This window comes from Oncorhynchus kisutch, unplaced genomic scaffold, assembly GCF_002021735.2.
Source record: "Oncorhynchus kisutch isolate 150728-3 unplaced genomic scaffold, Okis_V2 scaffold2421, whole genome shotgun sequence".
In the NCBI taxonomy this organism is placed as follows: domain Eukaryota; kingdom Metazoa; phylum Chordata; class Actinopteri; order Salmoniformes; family Salmonidae; genus Oncorhynchus; species Oncorhynchus kisutch.
Window position 1 is genome coordinate 1,670 of NW_022264366.1, and position 25,961 is coordinate 27,630.

General features: G+C 44.9%; 1 protein-coding gene across 2 annotated transcripts; it reads left to right on the forward strand.

Annotated features, from left to right (window-relative positions):
• Nucleotides 1–611: 611 nt before the first annotated feature.
• Nucleotides 612–24,783, forward strand: LOC109877149 (vascular cell adhesion protein 1-like). 2 transcript variants are annotated; one of them, XM_031819657.1, is made up of 10 exons: nt 612–911; nt 2,423–2,591; nt 3,743–3,822; nt 3,923–4,270; nt 4,437–4,694; nt 18,694–18,862; nt 19,665–19,744; nt 19,845–20,192; nt 20,359–20,616; nt 22,381–24,783. In XM_031819657.1, the coding sequence occupies exons 1-10, from the start codon at nt 860–862 to the stop codon at nt 22,515–22,517; spliced, it is 1,899 nt and encodes a 632-aa protein (XP_031675517.1). In that variant the 5' UTR covers nt 612–859; the 3' UTR covers nt 22,518–24,783. The 2 variants fall into 2 exon arrangements, with proteins under 2 accessions (XP_031675517.1, XP_031675516.1); XM_031819656.1 differs by lacking the exon at nt 612–911 and adding an exon at nt 1,419–1,695.
• Nucleotides 24,784–25,961: the final 1,178 nt, after the last annotated feature.

Sequence of the window (25,961 nt, forward strand, 5' to 3'; positions counted from 1 at the left end):
TGCTCTTTCCATGACATTGACTGACAGGGTGAAATCTATGATCCTTTATTAATGCCACTTGTTAAATCCACTTCAGTCAGTGTAGATGAAGGGGAGGAGACGGGTTAAAGAAGCATGGAGAGCCACACTAAGAATACAGGACAGGACAGGATAAAGAAGGATGTTTAAAGCCTTGAGATATTAGAGACATGGATTGTGTATGTGTGCCATTCAGAGGGTGTATGTGCAAATCTATTTAAGTGGCTTTTGAACAGAGTTGGTTAGTAGGAGCCAGACGCACCGGTTCATGTCAAGAACTGCAACGCTGCTGGGTTTTGGTAAACTCAGTGTAGAATTATGGTTAAAAAAAACACAGAAACTAAAGTCATTTGGGTAAGTAACCTGCTACCTTTCAATAGAATGGGCTCATCAGATGAGACACTGTGTGTTTGTGGTGAGAGATGCCTGGTGGCACAGAGAATAAATCAAGACAGTTTTCTATTTCCAATACTCCATTATACACTACTGCCCTTATTTGGGCCTCTCCCTCTCTCTCCCCCATCTCCTTCTCTCTCTCTCCCTCCCTCTCCCATCTCCCTCCTCCATTTCTCTCTCTGTCTTTCACTCACCTCTCTGTAGCCTGTTCTGTCACACAGAAATATTACTCGGGGAGGAACAGCACAGTGTTTTTCTTGAGCTTTTTGGGAAATTCCAAAACAATGACACCGACAGGAACCTACTTACACCCCCCCCCCCCTTAGAGAAGCAGGAGAGAGAGGAGCAGGGCGGATCGTTGGGGAGTTTCCAGTCAAAATTATTCAGCTCGCCTAACAGAATACAGAATCCTCCACTGAGGGACGCTCAATGATTATTACGGGGAATGGAGATTGTAATACTAGTTTCATTATTGTCTCTGTATTGTGACTTCACCGGTAAGTTAGACTTCTGTTCTAAGTACAACATTGTGACACAGGTGCTTGCTAAATTACATTTTTTATTTTATTTTTAAATTACCTTTATTTAACTAAGCAAGTCAGTTAAGAACAAATTCTTATTTTCAATGACAGCCTAGGAACAGTGGGTTAACTGCCTGTTCAGGGGCAGAACGACAGATTGGTACCTTGTCAGCTCGGGGGTTTGAATTTACAACCTTCCGGTTACTAGTCCAACGCTCTAACCACTAGGCTACCCTGCCACCACATTCTACTGAGATTACATCGGGTATTGTTCTATTGATCAATTAACTATTTGATTTTAGGATTCCTGTTAGTATCCCACCAAAAATATTTTAAAGGGAATATATATTTAGCTTTTGACACATATTTAACCCCATTTTGGGGGGGGGGGGGGACACACCGATGTATTTATTTTTACCTGAGAGTTTCCCGTTTCCATAGTGATGTCATAGTAGTTTGTTTACCAAAGGTTCGGACGCCACAGACGGAAGTTGGCACATCGGCGGTACCGACTTCAGACGAGTCCCGTGGGGTTTGTGAGGATCGTAGAGCAGAACGGAGAACACATTCATATTCGTGAGAGTCTCATCGTTCCACTGTAGCTCTGCCACTTTCCACCGCAGATGCAGAATGACGACAAAAGGCGGATGCAGTAGACTGAGACGCAGCCCACACAAAAAACTGCTTCAACAGACGTATTTTGATGGGGATTTTATTACTACACCAATTAGATTGACGCAATCGACTCCTAATAACTTAGGTGTTTTTCTGTTTCGTTTTTCTATTTTAGTACTTTATTTATTTAATATGAAGTATTTTGAAATTGATAAATTGGAGCCTGTGTGTTTCGTGGTACTTATTAGGGCAGAGTCAAATAGTATTGGGAGTCCAAAGATTCTGTGTGGATCTGGCTGTAGGCCAGTGTATGTGTGTGTGTGTGTGTGTGTTTGGCGTCACAGAGCACAATGGCAGGAAGAGGAGGATCCAGATGTTGTCTGTGTTGCCATAGTGATAACTAGAGGTCATTAGAAGCATGGGGTCTGCTAGTACGGGAGATGTACTGTAGTGTGTGTGTGTGTGTGTGTGTGTGTGTAACGGATGTGAAACGGCTAGCTTAGTTAGCGGTGCGCGCTAAATAGCGTTTCAATCGTTGACGTCACTTGCTCTGAGACCTTGAAGTAGTGGTTCCCCTTGCTCTGCAAGGGCCGCGGCTTTTATGGAGCGATGGGTAACGATGCTTCGAGGGTGACTGTTGATGTGTGCAGAGAGTCCCTGGTTCACGCCCGGGTATGGGCGAGGGGACGGTTTAAAGTTATACTGTTACATGTGTGTGTGTGTGTGGCAACTTCTGGGTTATGGAGTGTAACATGTAGTTGATTAACATACAGATAGATAAACATTAGACAATAATATCGTCCTGTTTGGTTTGAACAATAAAATCAACAATAACAGAACAATATAGTTTTAACTTGACCTTGGTCTTCCAGATGCTGAGTGCCTGGTGGTCAGTCCTGCCAGGCTGGTGGTGAAGCATGGAGACCCAGCCTCCTCTAACTGCAGCTCAGATACCCCTGTAGAGATGGGCTGGGAAGCCACCCAGGGAGGGGCGGGTCTAACAGACAACAAGGTGAAGATCCTAAACTGGAAGGTGGACAGGTGAGAGAGGCAGACACAGCTGAGGGTGGACAGGTAAGAGAGGCAGACACAGCTGAGGGTGGACAGGTGAGAGAGGCAAACACAGCTGAGGGGGGACAGGTGAGAGAGGCAGACACAGCTGAGGGTGGACAGGTGAGAGAGGCAGACACAGCTGAGGGTGGACAGGTAAAGAGAGGCAGACACCGCTGAGGGTGGACAGGTGAGAGAGGCAGACAGCTGAGGGTGGACAGGTGAGAGAGGCAGACACAGCTGAGGGTGGACAGGTGAGAGAGGCAGACAGCTGAGGGTGGACAGGTGAGAGAGGCAGACACAGCTGAGGGTGGACAGGTGAGAGGCAGACACAGCTGAGGGTGGATAGGTGAGAGAGGCAGACACAGCTGAGGGTGGACAGGTAAGAGAGGCAGACACAGCTGAGGGTGGACAGGTGAGAGAGGCAGACACAGCTGAGGGTGGACAGGTGAGAGAGGCAGACACAGCTGAGGGTGGACAGGTGAGAGAGGCAGACAGCTGAGGGTGGACAGGTGAGAGAGGCAGACACAGCTGAGGGTGGACAGGTGAGAGGCAGACACAGCTGAGGGTGGATAGGTGAGAGAGGCAGACACAGCTGAGGGTGGACAGGTAAGAGAGGCAGACACAGCTGAGGGTGGACAGGTGAGAGAGGCAGACACAGCTGAGGGTGGACAGGTGAGAGAGGCAGACACAGCTGAGGGTGGACGGGTGAGAGAGGCAGACACCGCTGAGGGTGGACAGGTGAGAGAGGCAGACACAGCTGAGGGTGGACGGGTGAGAGAGGCAGACAGCTGAGGGTGGATAGGTGAGAGAGGCAGACAGCTGAGGGTGGACAGGTTAGAGAGGCAGACACAGCTGAGGGTGGACAGGTGAGAGAGGCAGACACAGCTGAGGGTGGACAGGTGAGAGAGGCAGACACAGCTGAGGGTGGACAGGTGAGAGAGGCAGACACAGCTGAGGGTGGACAGGTGAGAGAGGCAGACACAGCTGAGGGTGGACAGGTAAGAGTGGCAGACACAGCTGAGACTTTTAAAACGTGTTAGAAAAGGCTTCAATAGCCTTTAAGGTTTTACTGTTTTAGTTCTGGCTTCTATTTTTGATTTATTTGAAATGCACTTTAAATATTTCATTTGATTTGACAGTTTGACTGACTGGAATAGCAAACCTACCTGCTTCACAGAGGGAGGCCAGTGTCAGAAACAGCTGAACATCACAGTTTATAGTGAGTGACATCTCTCTCTCTTATCTTCTCTGGTGTTTCTGAATGTATTCTTAGTGTGGCTCTGCACTGTTAATCACTGTGTGTTTCCATTCCTCCACAGAGCTTCCAGACCGTGTCTCCATCAGCTACAGGAAGTACCCTGATCCGATGGTTGAGGGGCATCAGTACCTGCTGCAGTGTCTTGTCCAGAACATCGCTCCTATTGGGAGACTCAGGGTGACCTTCTACAAAGTCAGTGCCACAGGTGAACAGACAGAATTAGACACACAACAGAAATCCAAGGACAACATCAAGACACCAGAGAATGGGACCTACACCCTGGACTTCACCCCTGGTAGAGATGATGACGGGGCCCAGTTGTTGTGTTCGGCCATGTTGGATCTGGGACCAGAGGGACCCCAACCTCCTCCTGTAATGGACTCAAACCGCCTCAACACCAACGTGCACTGTGAGTCCTTCTGGTTCTCTGTCTATACACATTTAGTACAACAGTTAGTTAGATACCAGACGAGTCATGACATTGACGCATGTTTGTTTTCACTGCATTTTCTCTCATTAATAAACTTTCTCTCTCTCTCTCTCACACACACTCACTCACTTCCCCCCCCCCCCAGACAAGCCTCAGATCACTAGTCCTGGATGTTTCTCCATGAGCATCACGGAGGGTGACACCCTATCACTTAACTGTAGTGCAAATGGTAACCCTGCCCCCTCCTACGATTGGTTGCTCCCCCATGCCGACCCCAACACCATGGAAGAGAGATCCGTAGTGACCATCACCAACATGGCCAAGTCTCACTCCGGAAATTACACCTGCTTCGCCAGAAACCCCCTGGGAAACAGCACCTGTACTGTTAACGTGGAGGTCACAGGTGAGACAGATGGTTGACTGGTTGGATGGATAATTGATTGGATGGTTGATTGGTTGGATGGTTCATTGAATGGTTGGTTGGTTGGTTGGTTGGATGGTTGGATGGTTGATTGGTTGGATTGATCATTGAATGATTGGTTGGTTGGATGGATGATTGGTTGGATTGATCATTGCATGATTGGTTGGTTGGATGGATGATTGGTTGGATGGTTGATTGGTTGGATGGTTCATTGACTGATTGGTTGGTTGCGTGGAAAGTATTCAGACCCCTTGACTTTTTCCAAATTGTGTCACTTTACAGCCATATTCTAAAATTGATTAAATTGTTCCCCCACCTCATAAATCTACCCAGAATACCCCATAATGACAAAGCAAAAACAGGTTTTTAGACATTTTTGCAAATTTATAATAAATACAAAATGTTATCACTTTTACGTAAGTATTCAGACCCTTTACTCAGTACTTGGTTGGAGAACCTTTGGCAGCTATTACAGCCCGAGTCTTCTTGGGTATGACGGTACAAGCTTGGCACACCTGTATTTATTCTTGGGTATGACGGTACAAGCTTGGCACACCTGTATTTATTCTTGGGTATGACGGTACAAGCTTGGCACACCTGTATTTATTCTTGGGTATGACGGTACAAGCTTGGCACACCTGTATTTATTCTTGGGTATGACGGTACAAGCTTGGCACACCTGTATTTATTCCTGGATTTGACGGTACAAGCTTGGCACACCTGTATTTATTCTTGGGTATGACGGTACAAGCTTGGCACACCTGTATTTATTCTTGGGTATGACGGTACAAGCTTGGCACACCTGTATTTATTCTTGGGTATGACGGTACAAGCTTGGCACACCTGTATTTATTCTTGGGTATGACGGTACAAGCTTGGCACACATGTATTTATTCCTGGATTTGACGGTACAAGCTTGGCACACCTGTATTTATTCTTGGGTATGACGGTACAAGCTTGGCACACCTGTATTTATTCTTGGGTATGACGGTACAAGCTTGGCACACCTGTATTTATTCTTGGGTATGACGGTACAAGCTTGGCACACCTGTATTTATTCTTGGGTATGACACTACAAGCTTGGCACACCTGTATTTATTCTTGGGTGTGACGCTACAAGCTTGGCACACCTGTATTTGGGCTCCCGAGTGGTGTAGCGGTCTAAGGCATCTCAGTGCAAAAAGCGTCACTACAGTCTCTGGTTCGTATTGTTAGGTTCTAAATCTCAGAGTGAAAAACTCAACAAACATTTATGAAAGTTCAACCAAGTTTATTTCGCCCAGAGAGTCAATACATCTGCATTCAGACAACACATGTTTACAAGGCCTGATTGGTGGAGTGCTGCAGAGATGGTTGTCCTTCTGGAAGGTTCTCCCATCTCCACAGAGGAATTCTAGGGCTTTTTCAGAGTGACCATCGGGTTCTTGGTTACCTCCCCAACCAAGGCCCTTCTCCCCTGATTGCTCAGTTTGGCCGGGCGGACAGCTCTAGGAAGAGTCTTGGTGGTTCCAAATTCTTCCATTTAGGAATGATGGAGGTCACTGTGTTCTTGGGGACCTTCAATGCTGCAGATATTCTTTGGTACCCTTCCCCAGATCTGTGCCTCGACACAATCACATCTCGGCGCTCAATGGAGAATTACTTCAACCTCATGGTTTGGTTTTTGCTCTGACTTGCGCTGTAAACTGTGGGACCTTATATTGACAGGTGTGTGCCTTTCCAAATCATGTCCAATCAATTGAATTAACCACAGGTGGACTCCAATCGAGTTGTAGAAACGTCTCAAGGATGATCAATGGAAACAGGATGCACCTGAGTTCAATTTCGAGTCTCATAGCAAAGTGTCCAAATACTTATGTAAATAAGGTATTTATGTTTTTCATTTTTAATAAGTATAAAAAAATATATTTAAACTGTTTTGGCTTTGTTATTATGGGGTATTGTGTGTAGATTGATGAGGATATTCTGATGAGGATTTATTTTTATTGAATCCATTTTAGAATAAGGCTGTAACATAAAATGTAACATACCAAAATATATCATAACAAAATGTGGAAAAGTCACGGGATCTGAATACTTCCTGAATTCACTGCATCTCCCTTCCTCTCCTCCTCCTCCTCCCCTCTTCCCCCTCTGCATCTCCCTTCCTCTCCTCCTCCTCCTCTCTTCCCCATCTGCATCTCCCTTCCTCTCCTCCTCCTCCTCCTCCCCTCTTCCCCATCTGCATCTCCCTTCCTCTCCTCCTCCTCCTCTCCTCTTCTCCATCTGCATCTCCCTTCCTCTTCTCCTCCTCCTCCTCCCTTCTGCCCCATCTGCATCTCCCTTCCTCCCCTCCTCCTCCTCTCCTCCTCCTCCCCCTCTTCCCCATCTGTATCTCCCTCTCCTCTCTTTCTACTCTCCTGCCCTGTAGTGGACTACCTGCCCATCATTGCAGGGCTGGCTGCAGCTGTGGTGGTGATTCTCTTGGTTGTCTCCTGTTTCACCTACTCCTCTTACTATAAACACAGGCGCATGGGCCACTACCAGCTGAAAGACATGTTGCCACGACGACACAAGAACAAACACGTGGTGCAACACAACGGAACGGACCAGTCCTTTATGTAGAGGAGGGGGTTGGGGTCAGAAAATGTGAGCAAGAGGTTGTAAATCCTGATGAGTGGGTGTGGCTCTCCACGTCCTTTCCTACCGCTCCCTCACAGAAAAAAAACACACCGCTCCAAAAATCGCTCCATTCATTTATATCACCATTTAAAATCACAATTGAATCTATATTTTTTGACTACCTGGATCTACCAATTGTTTTTAAGTATTGAAACCAAACAATATGGATCTGAATGAGAGGTATTTGAATAAACATGAAATGATCAACATGATTTAAAAAAAAAATTGTATTTGTAAACTTTATTTAACTTGTCAAGTCAGTTAAGGGAGTTTTTCCTAGCCACCGTGCTTCTACACCTGCATTGCTTGCTGTTTGGGGTTTTAGGCTGGGTTTCTGTACAGCAATTTGAGATATCAACTGATGTACGAAGGGCTATATAAATACATTTGATTTGAGTTAAGAACACATTCTTACTACAAACCCGGATGACGCTGGGCCAATTGTGCGCAACCACTGCCGGTTGTGATACAGCCTGGAATCGAACCAGGTCTGTAGTGACGCTTCTATCACTGAGGTGCAGTGCCTTTAGACCGGACCTAATTTCAAATAGGCTACATGTCATATTAAACAGCATATAAACACTAAGTTGGTCAGGAGCCTGAGAAGGAACCAAAATGAATTATTTAAACTAGATTATTTCAATTATTTCCAGGCTATAGCCTACAAATAAATACATTGTGAAGCATTTACCAGTGCAACACAGTAGCCTGGTAGGGACCAGAGTATGTGAGCGATGCTGAAACGGAGCAGAGCGTGCTCAATTGGACTGGATCGTGGAGCGAGATTCCCAAAGGCTGGAGCGTCGGTCTTCTCCAATGTCGCTCCAGAAGCACTCACTTCAGCTGAGGGCGTGCCCGGCCCAGCATGCATTAGTAGTCTACGTATGTGCTGCTAATAGCTCCTTGCTTTAGCTACTGTCATGGAGTTCACTAAATATTTTTATAAAGAAACTGATTAAACACACAGGTGCTAAATCAAGGTAACTTACGAAGGTGAGGCCCAAGAGCAAGAGAGGGAGTGCGGTGACTGTTATGTGTAAGGATTCCACCTGCTGGTATGGTGCTAAACTGTTAGGTTACATACCGGGTGCCACCTGCTGGTATGGTGCTAAACTGTTAGGTTACATACCGGGTGCCATTGTTTTTTTCTTTTCAGATATAGCAGTTGTTACACGCTGACTACATGAAACATCCACAACTAAAGAATCATTGTGGAATCTGGAAAGACACTTATTCCAAAAGTATGACGGTGTACTTACTACGTGCTTTAGTACACCATGCTAAACGAAAGGAAACGAGGTGGGGAGATAACGAAGTGTGTCATTGTAGCAAAGTACTTATAAACAATCTGATATCTTAAATGTTTCGTTCATTTTCGTTATATTATTTATGCAATAGGCCATAATTGATTTTGGCCCAATAGGCCTGGCATATTCCCACGTTCAAGAAGCTTTCCGTTTTGATTGGGCTATTTTGCCTAAAAACCTTTAGGCCTACATATAGATTTTTTTTGTAACAGTTCTGCCTAGGGTGGCCAAATATATGAAACGCCGTTTGGGTCTTTGCATGCCAAACAAATATACATGTCAAATAACACTATAACACTACAATAACAATAACTACAATAACAATAACTACAATAACACTACAATTAGCTTGTTGACCAATCAGGACCTGAAAATGCATTCTTTTTTTTTAACGTAGTTATTACACATTGATTACACAATCACTCGTACTTCATATGTCACAACGATTCATCGTTACGTATTGTTATGACGCTGGTAAAGTTGTCTCGCGCACCTACAGTGGCGGTCATAAAAAAAGCTAGCTAGCTCATGGATGCAAACTATGTTCTTCCCCAAAAACATAGCAAACGAAATAATCTGTTTCAGTAGCTATATAGTTAGCTAGCTATTATTTTTAGATGATGACACCTAGCTATATAGTTAGCTAGGTGTCATCAACTAAACTAACCCTAATTTATAAGACAGTTCATATTTGATTAATGGTGTTCGGACCCATCTATGTGAAGCGAGCCACAATACGGATGAGCTAAATAGTGGACTTTGCGGGTTAGCCTTCAAAATAAAAGTATGTAATTGACAGTGATGCAAATGAATACAAATTGTAGAATTATGCCATAATTGAATAGATCATGCTAAACGAGGTTGGAATGTTGTTTTATAAAAGCCACAAAGACAATCATTGGATAATTTGACAGAAATCTGTTGAAATCTCACTGGATGTATTAGAATTGCATTGGGGACATACTTATTTCACTGTACAGCCTTACCTATAAATTGTGGATCAATGACATGGGGTATCAGTCTACTCAGTGACACCCAGAGAACATCAGTGTCGTAGCTCTTATTGTGGGACTCTGAAACAACTGTGAATAGAGACACATTTACTGTCAACCTACGTGTATTGAACACTATTCCTGAGGAAAACCAATACTGTGTGGATGTTTTGGAGTCTGATAACTCTGAGGAGGATGTTGGGGAAAAAATATATATTGGGTATTGATTGAGTAGACTGATACCCCATTTCATTGATCCCCAATCCTGAAGTAAAGCTGTACAGGGCAATGTGAATGTCAATACACACAACAGGCTGACTGGGGAGGTGATTTCACACAGTCACAGTCCCGTAATAAGAGCTACAATGCTAATATTTGCCTAAACTCTTCACAGTTGTGTTCTGTGAGTGTCACCGAGTAGACTGACACCCCATTTTATTTACGGAGAAAGGATTTAATAGAATAGCATGTCATATCACTAAATCCGGCATAGCCAAAGACACGACACCTTGTACTGTAGAGTCCATGCCATGATGAACTGAGGCGTGTGTGTGTGAGAGATGGTTAAACAAAACACAGAAACTAAAGTCATTTGGGTAAGTAACCTGTTACCTTTCAATAGAATGGGCTCACTAGAGAGACAGTGTGTGTTTGTGGCGAGAGTGAGAGATGCCTGGTGGCACAGAGAAGAATCGGACAGTTCTCTATTTTCACAAGTGTCCTTATTTGGGTCTCTCTCTTTCTCTGCCCGTCTCCCTCTCTCCCCTCCATCTCCCTCTCCCCTTCTCTCTCACTCACTCTCTTTTCCCTTTACTGTCACATAAATATTACTATGTTTCTTATCTCGGGAAGTAACAGAACAACGCTCTCACCGACAGGAACCTACTACACTTAGAAAAACAGGAGAGTGAGAGAGGAGGAGGGCTCCCCCCTCACTGCCCTTAGAGAAGCAGGAGACAGAGAGAGAGGAGGAGGAGGGCTCCTCCCTCACAGCCCTTATAGAAGCAGGAGACAGAGAGAGAGGAGGAGGGCTCCCCCCTCACAGCCCTTAGAGAAGCAGGAGACAGAGAGAGAGGAGGAGGGCTCCCCCCTCACTGCCCTAAGAGAAGCAGGAGACAGAGAGAGAGAGGAGGAGGGCTCCCCCCTCACTGCCCTTAGAGAAGCAGGAGACAGAGAGAGAGAGGAGGAGGGCTCCCCCCTCACTGCCCTTAAAGAAGCAGGAGACAGAGAGAGAGGAGGAGGAGGGCTCCTCCCTCACAGCCCTTAGAGAAGCAGGAGACAGAGAGAGAGGAGGAGGGCTCCCCCCTCACAGCCCTTAGAGAAGCAGGAGACAGAGAGAGAGGAGGAGGGCTCCCCCCTCACTGCCCTTAGAGAAGCAGGAGACAGAGAGAGAGAGGAGGAGGGCTCCCCCCTCACTGCCCTTAGAGAAGCAGGAGACAGAGAGAGAGAGAGGAGGAGGGCTCCCCCCTCACTGCCCTTATAGAAGCAGGAGACAGAGAGAGAGAGGAGGAGGGCTCCCCCCTCACAGCCCTTATAGAAGCAGGAGAGAGAGGAGGAGGAGGGCTCCCCCCTCACTGCCCTTATAGAAGCAGGAGACAAAGAGTGAGAGGAGGAGGGCTCCCCCCTCACTGCCCTTATAGAAGCAGAGAGAGAGAGAGAGAGAGAGAGAGAGAGAGAGAGAGAGAGAGAGAGAGAGAGAGAGAGAGAGAGAGAGAGAGAGAGAGAGAGAGAGAGAGAGAGAGAGAGAGAGAGAGAGAGAGAGAGAGAGAGAGAGAGAGAGAGAGAGAGAGAGAGAGAGAGAGAGAGATGTTGTGATACAGGTGCTTGGTAAATTAGACTTCTGTTCTAGTACAATGTTGTGATACAGGTGCTTGGTCAATTACATTCTACTGAGGTAACATATGGAAGAGGCATGTGGCAGGGTCTACAGTCAATCACGGACTACAGGAAGAAATCCAGCCCCGTCACGGACCAGGATGTCTTGCTCCCAGGCAGACTAAATAACTTTTTTGCCCGCTTTGAGGACAATACAGTGCCACTGACACGGCCTGCAACGAAAACATGCGGTCTCTCCTTCACTGCAGCCGAGGTGAGGAAGACATTTAAACGTGTTAACCCTCGCAAGGCTGCAGGCCCAGACGGCATCCCCAGCCGCACCCTCAGAGCATGCGCAGACCAGCTGGCCGGTGTGTTTACGGACATATTCAATCAATCCCTATCCCAGTCTGTTGTTCCCACATGCTTCAAGAGGGCCACCATTGTTCCTGTTCCCAAGAAAGCTAAGGTAACTGAGCTAAACGACTACCGCCCCGTAGCACTCACTTCCGTCATCATGAAGTGCTTTGAGAGACTAGTCAAGGACCATATCACCTCCACCCTACCTGACACCCTAGACCCACTCCAATTTGCTTACCGCCCAAATAGGTCCACAGACGATGCAATCTCAACCACACTGCACACTGCCCTAACCCATCTGGACAAGAGGAATACCTATGTGAGAATGCTGTTCATCGACTACAGCTCGGCATTCAACACCATAGTACCCTCCAAGCTCGTCATCAAGCTCGAGACCCTGGGTCTCGACCCCGCCCTGTGCAACTGGGTACTGGACTTCCTGACGGGCCTTCCCCAGGTGGTGAGGGTAGGCAACATCATCTCCACCCCGCTGATCCTCAACACTGGGGCCCCACAAGGGTGCGTTCTGAGCCCTCTCCTGTACTCCCTGTTCACCCATGACTGCGTGGCCACGCACGCCTCCAACTCAATCATCAAGTTTGCGGACGACACAACAGTGGTTTGATGACTCCTTGCTGTCCCCAGTCTACCTGGCCATGCTGCTGCTCCAGTTTCAACTTCCACCTGACTGTGCTGCTGCTCTAGTTTCAACTGTTCTGCCTTATTATTATTCGACCATGCTGGTCATTTATGAACATTGAACATCTTGACCATGTTCTGTTATAATCTCCACCCGGCACAGCCAGAAGAGGACTGGCCACCCCACATAGCCTGGTTCCTCTCTAGGTTTCTTCCTAGGTATTGGCCTTTCTAGGGAGTTTTTCCTAGCCACCGTGCTTCTCCACCTGCATTGCTTGCTGTTTGGGGTTTTAGGCTGGGTTTCTGTACAGCACTTTGAGATATCAGCTGATGTACGAAGGGCTATATAAATAAATTTGATTTGATTTGGTAGGCTTGATTACCAACAACGACGAGACGGCCTACAGGGAGGAGGTGAGGGCCCTCGGAGTGTGGTGCCAGGAAAATGACCTCACACTCAACGTCAACAAAACTAAGGAGATGATTGTGGACTTCAGGAAACAGCAGAGGGAACACCCCCCTATCCACATCAATGGAACAGTAGTGGAGAGGGTAGTAAGTTTTAAGTTCCTCGGCATACACATCACAGACAAACTGAATTGGTCCACCCACACAGACAGCATCGTGAAGGCAACCTCAGGAGGCTGAAGAAATTCGGCTTGTCACCAAAAGCACTCACAAACTTCTACAGATGCACAATCGAGAGCATCCTGTCGGGCTGTATCACCGCCTGGTACGGCAACTGCTCCGCCCACAACCGTAAGGCTCTCCAGAGGGTAGTGAGGTCTGCACAACGCATCACCGGGGGCAAACTACCTGCCCTCCAGGACACCTACACCACCCGATGTCACAGGAAGGCCATAAAGATCATCAAGGACAGCAACCACCCGAGCCACTGCCTGTTCACCCCGCTATCATCCAGAAGGCGAGGTCAGTACAGGTGCATCAAAGCTGGGACCGAGAGACTGAAAAACAGCTTCTATCTCAAGGCCATCAGACTGTTAAACAGCCACCACTAACATTGAGTGGCTGCTGCCAACACACTGACTCAACTCCAGCCACTTTAATAATGGGAATTGATGGGAATTGATGTAAAATATATCACTAGCCACTTTAAACAATGCTACCTAATATAATGTTTACATACCCTACATTATTCATCTCATATGTATACGTATATACTGTACTCTATATCATCTACTGCATCCTTATGTAATACATGTATCACTAGCCACTTTAACTATGCCACTTTGTTTACATACTCATCTCATATGTATATACTGCACTCAATACCATCTACTGTATCTTGCCTATGCCGCTCTGTACCATCACTCATTCATATATCTTTATGTACATATTCTTTATCCCCTTACACTTGTGTCTATAAGGTAGTAGTTTTGGAATTCCTAGCTAGATTACTTGTTGGTTATTACTGCATTGTCGGAACTAGAAGCACAAGCATTTCACTACACTCGCACTAACATCTGCTAACCATGTGTATGTGTGACAAATAAAATTTGATTTGATTTGATTTGAATGTGGTGTCATTGCAGGAAGGGGTTGTTTTCCCACCACAGAAATGATGACACTTCATGAATGTGGTGTCATTGTAGGAAGGGGTTGTTTTCCCACCACAGAAATGATGACACTTCCTGAATGTGGTGTCATTGTAGGAAGGGGTTGTTTTCCCACCACAGAAATGATGACACTTCATGAATGTGGTGTCATTGTAGGAAGGGGTTGTTTTCCCACCACAGAAATGATGACACTTCATGAATGTGGTGTCATTGTAGGAAGGGGTTGTTTTCCCACCACAGAAATGATGACACTTCCTGAATGTGGTGTCATTGTAGGAAGGGGTTGTTTTCCCACCACAGAAATGATGACACTTCATGAATGTGGTGTCATTGTAGGAAGGGGTTGTTTTCCCACCACAGAAATGATGACACTTCCTGAATGTGGTGTCATTGTAGGAAGGGGTTGTTTTCCCACCACAGAAATTATGACACTTCCTGAATGTGGTATCATTGTAGGAAGGGGTTGTTTTCCCACCACAGAAATTATGACACTTCCTGAATGTGGTGTCATTGTAGGAAGGGGTTGTTTTCCCACCACAGAAATGATGACACTTCCTGAATGTGGTGTCATTGTAGGAAGGGGTTGTTTTCCCACCACAGAAATGATGACACTTCCTGAATGTGGTGTCATTGTAGGAAGGGGTTGTTTTCCCACCACAGAAATGATGACACTTCCTGAATGTGGTGTCATTGTAGGAAGGGGTTGTTTTCCCACCACAGAAATGATGACACTTCCTGAATGTGGTGTCATTGTAGGAAGGGGTTGTTTTCCCACCACAGAAATGATGACACTTCCTGAATGTGGTGTCATTGTAGGAAGGGGTTGTTTTCCCACCACAGAAATGATGACACTTCCTGAATGTGGTGTCATTGTAGGAAGGGGTTGTTTTCCCACCACAGAAATGATGACACTTCCTGAATGTGGTGTCATTGTAGGAAGGGGTTGTTTTCCCACCACAGAAATGATGACACTTCCTGAATGTGGTGTCATTGAAGGAAGGGGTTGTTTTCCCACCAAAGAAATGATGACACTTCCTGAATGTGGTGTCATTGCAGGAAGGGGTTGTTTTCTTAAATGGAGAATAATAACAGACTGACAGCGTGGAAAGTGATATCAGGGACACGGAAAATCTTTAAATAATAATAAATACAATAATCATGAAAATAAAACGTCATTGATGAGAGAAAATTGGACTAGAAATATAAAATGATGAAGAGAGACTTTAAATATGTTATTATTTTCAGGCTTATATTTCTCGTGGAAGTCGATGAATAACATCCACAAAAACATGTTTTTTTTCTAAATGCATAACATTTGCCTTTCAATTTTTTTTTAAAGGTAATAGACACCTGACCTTGTATTTAAAGCATTTTGAAATCCATATGTTATATACGAAATAAAACGTGATATTTCCTGGGCACAGAAAACACACCGCATCTCAGCATTGACGTGACTAGCTGGTAGCTGCTTAGCTGTTAAGAGCGTTGGCCCAGCAACGGAGAGGTGGCTGGTTCGGATTCCTGAGTCGGCAAGGAGAAACAAATCTACTGTTCTATCATTGAGCAAGGCATTTTGTCCCCCAACAGCACCTGCTCCCTAGGCACTGATGACATGGATGTGATTAAAGCAGCCCCCCTTTCACCTCTCTGATTCAGAGGAAAAACACATTTCGGTTGAATGCGTTCAGTTGTGCAACTGACTAAGGTAGGCTTCGTTGTAAATAAGAATTCGTTTCTTAACTGACTTGCCCATTTACGTAAAGGGATGCATCCCTTTCCCCAAAGGGCATTGGCCACTCAGGCTGACCACTAGAAAACACGGCTATTATGGTAAAACCTTGCTTGATCAGCTGATCAAACTTTCTCCAGCTAGCAGCTTTGTGGGAGCTGATTTGAATGGCCATTGCGGTAGCTGGTTGATGAAGCTGAACCGCACCAAAGTTACGAGACTGTTGTAAGCGATCAACATGTATCTGACTCTGACAGCCGGTGACGTTGTAACGTTTGGCCAACGTGATGACGTCACAGCTGGAAACAGTCAGCTGTGCTGCAGAACTCAGCGCACTTATCAGGACAGGACAGAACAGAAACGGCCTTATCATGAAAACTCATTTGTGCTATTAGCTAGAATTTCACTACACCAGCTACAACTGGCGTTGTTAGCATCCCTTTCGTTTGATATATGGATTGATTTTAAGACCCGTTCAGCCAGTATGCAGTAAGCAGACACTGGCTAGGGAGCTCATTTTCGTGCACATTTCGATTTCGATACAACCACAAAACACCTTAGCTAGATGTAGCATTAGGTAGAGAAGACTTGCTCATTTAAAAAAAGGTTTATTATAGCTTTTGGTAAGATGAACTATTTTGAGGATTCAGTGGACGATTAGGACAGCCTATTGTACCCATGAGTGTTTTGCCGAGTTATCACACAGATCAGTGCAGACCTGAGACAGTGTGGGTTACAGAGGGAGTTCTGTTTCTGTTAGAAAGAAGAGCCAGAAACCCGTTGTAACCCCCTAACTGGGGGAGAGAGAGAGAGGCAGAGAGAGAGAGAGAGAGACGGCAGAGAGAGAGAGGGCAGAGAGAGAGAGACAGAGAGGGCAGAGAGAGAGAGAGGAAGAGGGCAGAGAGAGAGAGGAAGAGGGCAGAGAGAGACAGAGAGAGAGAGGGCAGAGAGGAAGAGGGCAGAGAGACAGAGAGAGAGAGGGCAGAGAGAGAGAGAGAGACAGAGAGAGAGAGAGAGACAGAGTGAGAGAGAGACAGAGAGAGAGAGAGGCAGAGAGAGAGAGAGGCAGAGAGAGAGAGACAGAGAGGGCAGAGAGAGAGAGAGGAAGAGGGCAGAGAGAGAGAGGAAGAGGGCAGAGAGAGACAGAGAGAGAGAGGGCAGAGAGGAAGAGGGCAGAGAGACAGAGAGAGAGAGGGCAGAGAGAGAGAGAGAGACAGAGAGAGAGAGAGAGACAGAGTGAGAGAGAGACAGAGAGAGAGGAAGAGAGAGAGAGAGAGACAGAGAGAGAGCGAGAGAGACAGAGAGTGAGAGAGAGACAGAGAGAGAGAGAGAGAGAGAGAGAGAGAGAGAGAGAGAGAGAGAGAGAGAAAGAAAGAAAGAGAGTGATAGAACACTGTGTGAGAGAGACAGAGAGAGAGCAGAGAGAAAGAGAGTGATAGAACACTGTGAGAGAGGAAGAGAGTGAGTGTGTGAGAAAGAGAGAGTGTGTGAGAGAGATAAGAGGAGGAGGAAAGGTCGGTTAGGGTTTTCCAGTAAATAATACTTTCACGTTCAACGGTCACTGGAGAAGAAACCACGTCTGCCGCTCGTCTAACAGAATACAGAATCCTTCACTGAGGGACGCTCAGGGATTATTACGGGGAATGGAGATTGTAATACTAGTTTCATTATTGTCTCTGTATTGTGACTTCACCGGTAAGTTAGACTTCTGGTCTAGTACAACGTTGTGATACAGGTGCTTGGTAAATTAGACTTCTGGTCTAGTACAATGTTGTGATACAGGTGCTTGGTAAATTAGACTTCTGGTCTAGTACAATGTTGTGATACAGGTGCTTGGTAAATTAGATTTCTGGTCTAGTACAACGTTGTGATACAGGTGCTTGGTAAATTAGACTTCTGGTCTAGTACAATGTTGTGATACAGGTGCTTGGTAAATTAGACTTCTGGTCTAGTACAACGTTGTGATACAGGTGCTTGGTAAGTTAGACTTCTGGTCTAGTACAACGTTGTGATACAGGTGCTTGGTAAATTAGACTTCTGGACTCGTGTAACGTTGTGATACAGGTGCTTGGTAAATTAGACTTCTGGTCTCGTACAATGTTGTGATACAGGTGCTTGGTAAATTAGACTTCTGGTCTCGTGCAACGTTGTGATACAGGTGCTTGGTAAATTAGACTTCTGGTCTAGTACAACGTTGTGATACAGGTGCTTGGTAAATTAGACTTCTGGTCTCGTACAATGTTGTGATACAGGTGCTTGGTAAATTAGACTTCTGGTCTAGTACAATGTTGTGATACAGGTGCTTGGTAAGTTAGACTTCTGGTCTAGTACAATGTTGTGATACAGGTGCTTGGTAAATTAGACTTCTGGTCTCGTACAATGTTGTGATACAGGTGCTTGGTAAATTAGACTTCTGGTCTAGTACAATGTTGTGATACAGGTGCTTGGTAAATTAGACTTCTGGTCTCGTACAATGTTGTGATACAGGTGCTTGGTAAATTAGACTTCTGGTCTAGTACAATGTTGTGATACAGGTGCTTGGTAAGTTAGACTTCTGGTCTAGTACAATGTTGTGATACAGGTGCTTGGTAAATTACATTCTACTGAGGTAACATATGGAATTGTTCTAAGATGGTCGTACCATTGATCATTTAGCTATTTGATTTTAGGATTTTTGTAAGTACCCCCCCAAACAATATTTAAAAGGAAATACACATATTTAACCCCTTTTTTGGGTGGGGGGGGTGGGGGGGGCGACTTCTGGGTTATGGAGTGTAACATGTAGTTGATTAACATACAGATAGATATAAACATTAGACAATAATATCGTCCTGTTTGGTTTGAACAATAAAATCAACAATAACAGAACAATACCGTTTTAACTTGTCCTTGGTCTTCCAGATGCTGAGTGCCCGGTAATCAGTCCTGCCAGGCTGGTGGTGAAGTATGGAGACCCAGCCTCCTCTAACTGCAGCTCAGATACCCCTGTAGAGATGGGCTGGGAAGCCATCCAGGGAGGGACGAGTCTAACAGACAACAAGGTGAAGATCCTAAACTGGAGGGTGAACAGGTGAGAGAGGCAGACACAGTTGAGGGTGGATAGGTAAGAGAGGCAGACACAGCTGAGGGTGGACAGGTAAGAGAGGCAGACACAGCTGAGGGTGGATAGGTAAGAGAGGCAGACACAGCTGAGGGTGGACAGGTGAGAGAGGCAGACAGAGTAGAGATTTTTTTAAACCTTTTTAGTCTTTAAAGTAACATTGGCAGCTGGCGACTTTGTTGACGTTTGAACTTCAACTGTGTTATTGCCTTTATTTGCTATTTTATTTATTTATTTATTCAACATCTAGGGGAAAGCCTTCCCAGGAGACTGGAGGCTGTTATAGCAGCAATGTTCCAACATCTAGTGGAAAGCCTTCCCAGAAGACTGGAGGCTGTTATAGCAGCAATGTTCCAACATCTAGTGGAAAGCCTTCCCAGAAGACTGGAGGCTGTTATAGCAGCAATGTTCCAACATCTAGTGGAAAGCCTTCCCAGAAGACTGGAGGCTGTTATAGCAGCAATGTTCCAACATCTAGTGGAAAGCCTTCCCAGAAGACTGGAGGCTGTTATAGCAGCAATGTTCCAACATCTAGTGGAAAGCCTTCCCAGAAGACTGGAGGCTGTTATAGCAGCAATGTTCCAACATCTAGTGGAAAGCCTTCCCAGAAGACTGGAGGCTGTTATAGCAGCAATGTTCCAACATCTAGTGGAAAGCCTTCCCAGAAGACTGAAGGCTGTTATAGCAGCAATGTTTTAAGTGTTTAAATCAAGTTGGTTATTGTTTCAACTAAGGATTGCTGCTTTAAATAAAATGTGATTTGATTTGACAGTGTGACTGAATGGAATAGCAAACCTACCTGCTTCACAGAAGGAGGCCAGTGTCAGAAACAGCTGAACATCACAGTTTATAGTGAGTGACATCTCTCTCTCTTATCTTCTCTGGTGTTTCTGAATGTATTCTTAGTGTGGCTCTGCACTGTTTATCACTGTGTGTTTCCATTCCTCCACAGAGCTTCCAGACCGTGTCTCCATCAGCTACAGGAAGTACCCTGATCCGATGGTTGAGGGGCATCAGTACCTGCTGCAGTGTCTTGTCCAGAACATCGCTCCTATTGGGAGACTTAGGGTGACCTTCTACAAAGTCAGTGCCACTGGTGAACAGACAGAATTAGACACACAACAGAAATCCAAGGACAACATCAAGACACCAGAGAATGGGACCTACACCCTGGACTTCACCCCTGGTAGAGATGATGACGGGGCCCAGTTGTTGTGTTCGGCCATGTTGGATCTGGGACCAGAGGGACCCCAACCTCCTCCTGTAATGGACTCAAACCGCCTCAACACCAACGTGCACTGTGAGTCCTTCTGGTTCTCTGTCTATACACATTTAGTACAACCGTTAGTTAGATACCAGACGAGTCATGACGTTGACGGATGTTGTTTTCACTTCATTTTCTCTCATTAATCAACTTTCTCTCTCTCTCACACACACTCACTCACTCACTCACTTCCCCCCCCCAGACAAGCCTCAGATCACTAGTCCTGGATGTTTCTCCATGAGCATCACGGAGGGTGACACCCTATCACTTAACTGTAGTGCAAATGGTAACCCTGCCCCCTCCTACAATTGGTTGCTCTCCCATGCCGACCCCAACACCATGGAAGAGAGATCCGTAGTGACCATCACCAACATGGCCAAGTCTCACTCTGGAGAGTACACCTGCATCGCCAGAAACCCCCTGGGAAAAAGCACCTGTACTGTTAACGTGGAGGTCACAGGTGAGATGGATGGATGATTGGTTGGATGGTTCATTGACTGATTGGTTGGTTGGATGGATGATTGGTTGGATGGTTCATTGACTGATTGGTTGGATGGTTCATTGACTGATTGGTTGGATGGTTCATTGACTGATTGGTTGGTTGGATGGATGATTGGTTGGATGGTTCATTGACTGATTGGTTGGTTGGTTCATTGACTGATTGGTTGGTTGGATGGTTGATTGGTTGGATGGTTCATTGACTGATTGGTTGGTTGCGTGGAAAGTATTCAGACCCTTTGACTTTTTTCCAAATTGTGTCACTTTACAGCCATATTCTAAAATTGATTCAATTGTTCCCCCCCCCCCCCCCCCCCCCCCCCCCCCCCACACACAGAATACCCCATAATGACATACAAAAACAGGTTTTTAGACATTTTTGCAAATTTATAATAAATACAAAATGATATCACATTTCCATAAGTATTCAGAACCTTTACTCAGTACTTTGTTGAAGCACCTTTGGCAGCGATTACAGCCTCGAGTCTTCTTGGGTATGACGCTACACGCTTGGCACACCTGTATTTATTCTTGGGTATGACGGTACAAGCTTGGCACACCTGTATTTATTCTTGGGTATGACGGTACAAGCTTGGCACACCTCTATTTATTCTTGGGTATGACGGTACAAGCTTGGCACACCTGTATTTATTCTTGGGTATGACGGTACAAGCTTGGCACACCTGTATTTATTCTTGGGTATGACGGTACAACCTTGGCACACCTGTATTTATTCTTAGGTATGACGGTACAAGCTTGGCACACCTGTATTTATTCTTGGGTATGACGGTTCAAGCTTGGCACACCTGTATTTATTCTTGGGTATGACGGTACAAGCTTGGCACACCTGTATTTATTCTTGGGTATGACGGTACAAGCTTGGCACACCTGTATTTGGGCTCCCGAGTGGTGCAGCGGTCTAAGGCATCTCAGTGCAAAAAGCGTCACTACAGTCTCTGGTTCGTATTGTTAGGTTCTAAATCTCAGAGTGAAAAACTCAACAAACATTTATGAAAGTTCAACCAAGTTTATTTCGCCCAGAGAGTCAATACATCTGCATTCAGACAACACATGTTTACAAGGCCTGATTGGTGGAGTGCTGCAGAGATGGTTGTCCTTCTGGAAGGTTCTCCCATCTCCACAGAGGAATTCTTGGGCTTTTTCAGAGTGACCATCGGGTTCTTGGTTACCTCCCCAACCAAGGCCCTTCTCCCCTGATTGCTCAGTTTGGCCGGGCGGCCAGCTCTAGGAAGAGTCTTGGTGGACTCCAATCGAGTTGTAGAAACGTCTCAAGGATGATCAGTGGAAACAGGATGCACCTGAGTTCAATTTCGAGTCTCATAGCAAAGTGTCCAAATACTTATGTAAATAAGGTATTTCTGTTTTTCATTTTTAATAAGTATTAAAAAATATATTTAAACTGTTTTGGCTTTGTCATTATGGGGTATTGTGTGTAGATTGATGAGGATATTTTGATGAGGATATATTTTTTATTGAATCCATTTTAGAATAAGGCTGTAACATAAAGTGTAACATACCAAAATATATCATAACAAAATGTGGAAAAGTCAAGGGATCTGAATACTTCCTGAATTCACTGCATCTCCCTTCCTCTCCTCCTCCTCTCTGCCCCATCTGCATCTCCCTTCCTCTCCTCCTCCTCCTCCTCTCCTCCTCCTCCCCTCTGCATCTTCCTCTCCTCTCTTTCTACTCTCCTACCCTGTAGTGAACTACCTGCCCATCATTGCAGGGCTGACTGCAGCTGTGGTGGTGATCCTCTTGGTCTCCTGTTTCATCTACTCCTGGCCACCCCACAGAGCCTGGTTCCTCTCTAGGTTTCTTCCTAGGTTTTGGCCTTTCTAGGGAGTTTTTCCTAGCCACCGTGCTTCTACACCTGCATTGCTTGCTGTTTGGGGTTTTAGGCTGGGTTTCTGTACCCCACTTTGAGATATCAGCTGATGTACGAAGGGCTATATAAATACATTTGATTTGAGTTTAGAACACATTCTTACTACAAACCCGGATGACGCTGGGCCAATTGTGCGCAACCACTTCCGGTTGTGATACAGCCTGGAATCGAACCAGGTCTGTAGTGACGCTTCTATCAATGAGATGCAGTGCCTTTAGACCGGACCTCATTTCAAAATAGGCTACATGTCATATTAAACAGCATATAAACACTAAATTGGTCAGGAGCCTGAGAAGGAACCAAAATGAATGATTTAAGCTAGATTATTTCAATTATTTCCAGGCTATAGCCTACAAAGAAATACATTGTGAAGCATTTACCAGTGCAACACAGTAGCCTGGTAGGGACCAGAGTATGTGAGCGATGCTGAAACAGAGCAGAGCGTGCTCAATTGGACTGGATCGTGGAGCGAGATGTTAGGTTACATACGGGGTGCCATTGTTTTTTCTTTTCAGATATAGCAGTTGTTACACGCTGACTACATGAAACATCCACAACTAAAGAATCATTGTGGAATCTTAAAAGACACTTATTCCAAAAGTATGACGGTGTACTTACTACGTGCTTTAGTACACCATGCTAAACGAAAGGAAACGAGGTGGGGAGATAACGAAGTGTGTCATTGTAGCAAAGTATTTATAAACAATCTGATATCTTAAACGTTTCGTTCATTTTCGTTATATTATTTATACAATAGGCCATAATTGATTTTGGCCCAATAGGCCTGGCATATTCCCACGTTTAAGGAGCTTTCCGTTTTGATTGGGCCATTTTGCCTAAAAAACCTTTAGGCCTACATATAGATTTTTTTTGTAACAGTTCTGCCTAGGGTGGCCAAATATATGAAACGCCGTTTGGGTCTTTGCATGCCAAACAAATATACATGTCAAATAACACTATTTGACGTTTCAAATGAGCTTGTTGACCAATCAGGACCTGAAAATGCGTTCATTTTTTAAAACGTAGTTATTACACATTGATTACACAATCACTACTTCATATGTCACAACGATTCATCGTTACGTAGTGTTATGATGCTGGTAAAGTTGTCTCGCGCACCTACAGTGGCGGTCATAAAAAAAAGCTAGCTAGCTCATGGATGCAAACAATGTTCTTCCCCAAAAACATAGCAAAACGACATAATTTGTTTCAGTAGTTATATAGTTAGCTAGGTGTCATCATCTAAACTAACCCTAATTTATAAGACAGTTCATATTTGATTAATGGTGTTCGGACCCATCTATGTGAAGCGAGCCACAATAAGGATGAGCTAAATAGTGGAATTTGCGGTTAGCCTTCAAAATAAAGGTATGTAATTGACAGTGATGCAAATGAATACAAATTGTAGAATTATGCCATAATTGAATAGATCATGCTAAACGAGGTTGGAATGTTGTTATATAAAATCCACAAAGACAATCATTTGTTAATTTGACAGAAATCTGTTGAAATCACACTGGATGTATTAGACTTTAGAATTGCATTAGGGGACATACTTATTTCACTGTACAGCCTTACCTATGGAGTGTGGCTCAATGACATGGGGTATCAGTCTACTCAGTGACACCCAGAGAACATTAGTGTCGTAGCTCTTATTGTGGGACTCTGAAACAACTGTGAATAGAGACACATTTACTGTCAACCTACGTGTATTGAACACTATTCCTGAGGAAAAACACTGTGTGGATGTTTTGGAGTCTGATAACTCTGACGAGGATGTTGGGAAGAAATATATATTGGGTATTGATTGAGTAGACTGATACCCCATTTCATTGATCCCCAATCCTGAAGTAAAGCTGTACAGGGCAATGTGAATGTCAATACACACAACAGGCTGACTGGGGAGGTGATTTCACACAGTCACAGGTGCTTGGTAAATTAGACTTCTGTTCTAGTACAACGTTGTGATACAGGTGCTTGGTAAATTAGACTTCTGGTCTAGTACAACGTTGCGATACAGGTGCTTGGTAAATTAGACTTCTGGTCTCGTGCAACGTTGTGATACAGGTGCTTGGTAAATTACGTTCTACTGAGGTAACATATGGAATTGTTCTAAGACGGTCGTACCATTGATCATTTACCTATTTGATTTTAGGATTTTTGTAATTATCTCCCCAAAATATTTAAAAGGCCATTTATATATTAAATGTTTCACACATATTTAACCCCTTTTCTTTGTTGGCACGAAACTACCTCCATTCATTCATTTATTTATTTATTTATTTATTTATTCTTGAGTCTCATCTTTCCAGTCTTTCCCAGCCTAATTGCCATGACCTCACTCCCAGATGGTGTCTCAGAGAGAGTTGGGAGTTGCAATTTTCAACAGGACAAATATAAGAATGTATTTTTATCTATGTAAAAACTTTTCTTTTGAAATCATGTAAGTTTCCCCTATTGTCCTGTAGGTGGTGCTGTTGTTTCACATTCACAATACAGTTAGTGGAGTTTAGTGTGTTGTTAGCCCACAGTGCTCTGGTGGAAGGTAATGCACTATAGAGAGAAAAGGAGCCAGTCAAGAGGATTTGGACACAGCCAAGGGTGGTCAGTGCCAAAGCCGAGGCTTGTCAATACCAAAGCAAAGGGTGGTCACTACCAAAGCCGAGGCTTGTCAATACCAAAGCCGAGGGTTGTCAGTACCAAAGCCGAGGGTTGTTACTACCAAAGCCAAAGGTGGTCACTACCAAAGCCGAGGGTTGTCAATACCAAAGCCAAGGGTTGTCAATACCAAAGCCGAGGTGGTCACTACCAAAGGCCAAGGTTATTCAATACTCAGTACCAAGGGTTGTAAATTACCAAATGGCTCCCTATTCCCTACATACTACTTTTAACCAGAGCTTTAACTTTGTCTGTTTCATGCCTCACTCTGCCTCTCCACTCCCAGCAGCAGCAGTCCTGTTGTTTCTGATGGATGGAAACTGTGTATCTGTGTCTGTAATTACCCTTCTGATAAGAAACCATCTAGCAAATTGGGGGAGATGAAACAATGGTGCACCATTCATTTTCAATGAAGGGAAGCGAAATGGGCAGGGGACCTGAAATGATGGTGAAGCTAGCGACATGAGGGTGAAGCTAGCGACATGAGGGTGAAGCTAGCGACATGACGGTGAAGCTAGCGACATGAGGGTTAAGCTAGCGACATGAGGGTGAATCTAGCGACATGAGGGTGAATCTAGCTAGCAACATGAGGGTGAAGCTAGCGACATGAGGGTGAAGCTAGCGACATGAGGGTGAAGCTAGCGACATGACGGTGAAGCTAGCGACATGACGGTGAAGCTAGCGACAAAATACTTATTTTCCACCATAATTACAATGTGATTTTCTGGATTTTTTTCCTC

Excerpts from the sequence above, each read along its gene's own strand:
- LOC109877149 (XM_031819656.1), top strand. The coding sequence starts at position 1,566 with ATGACGACAAAAGGCGGATGCAGTAGACTGAGACGCAGCCCACACAAA. Across the intron at positions 3,823-3,922 it reads GCTGAACATCACAGTTTATA|AGCTTCCAGACCGTGTCTCC; the intron begins GTGAGTGACATC and ends ATTCCTCCACAG. Across the intron at positions 18,863-19,664 it reads CTAAACTGGAGGGTGAACAG|TGTGACTGAATGGAATAGCA; the intron begins GTGAGAGAGGCA and ends TTGATTTGACAG.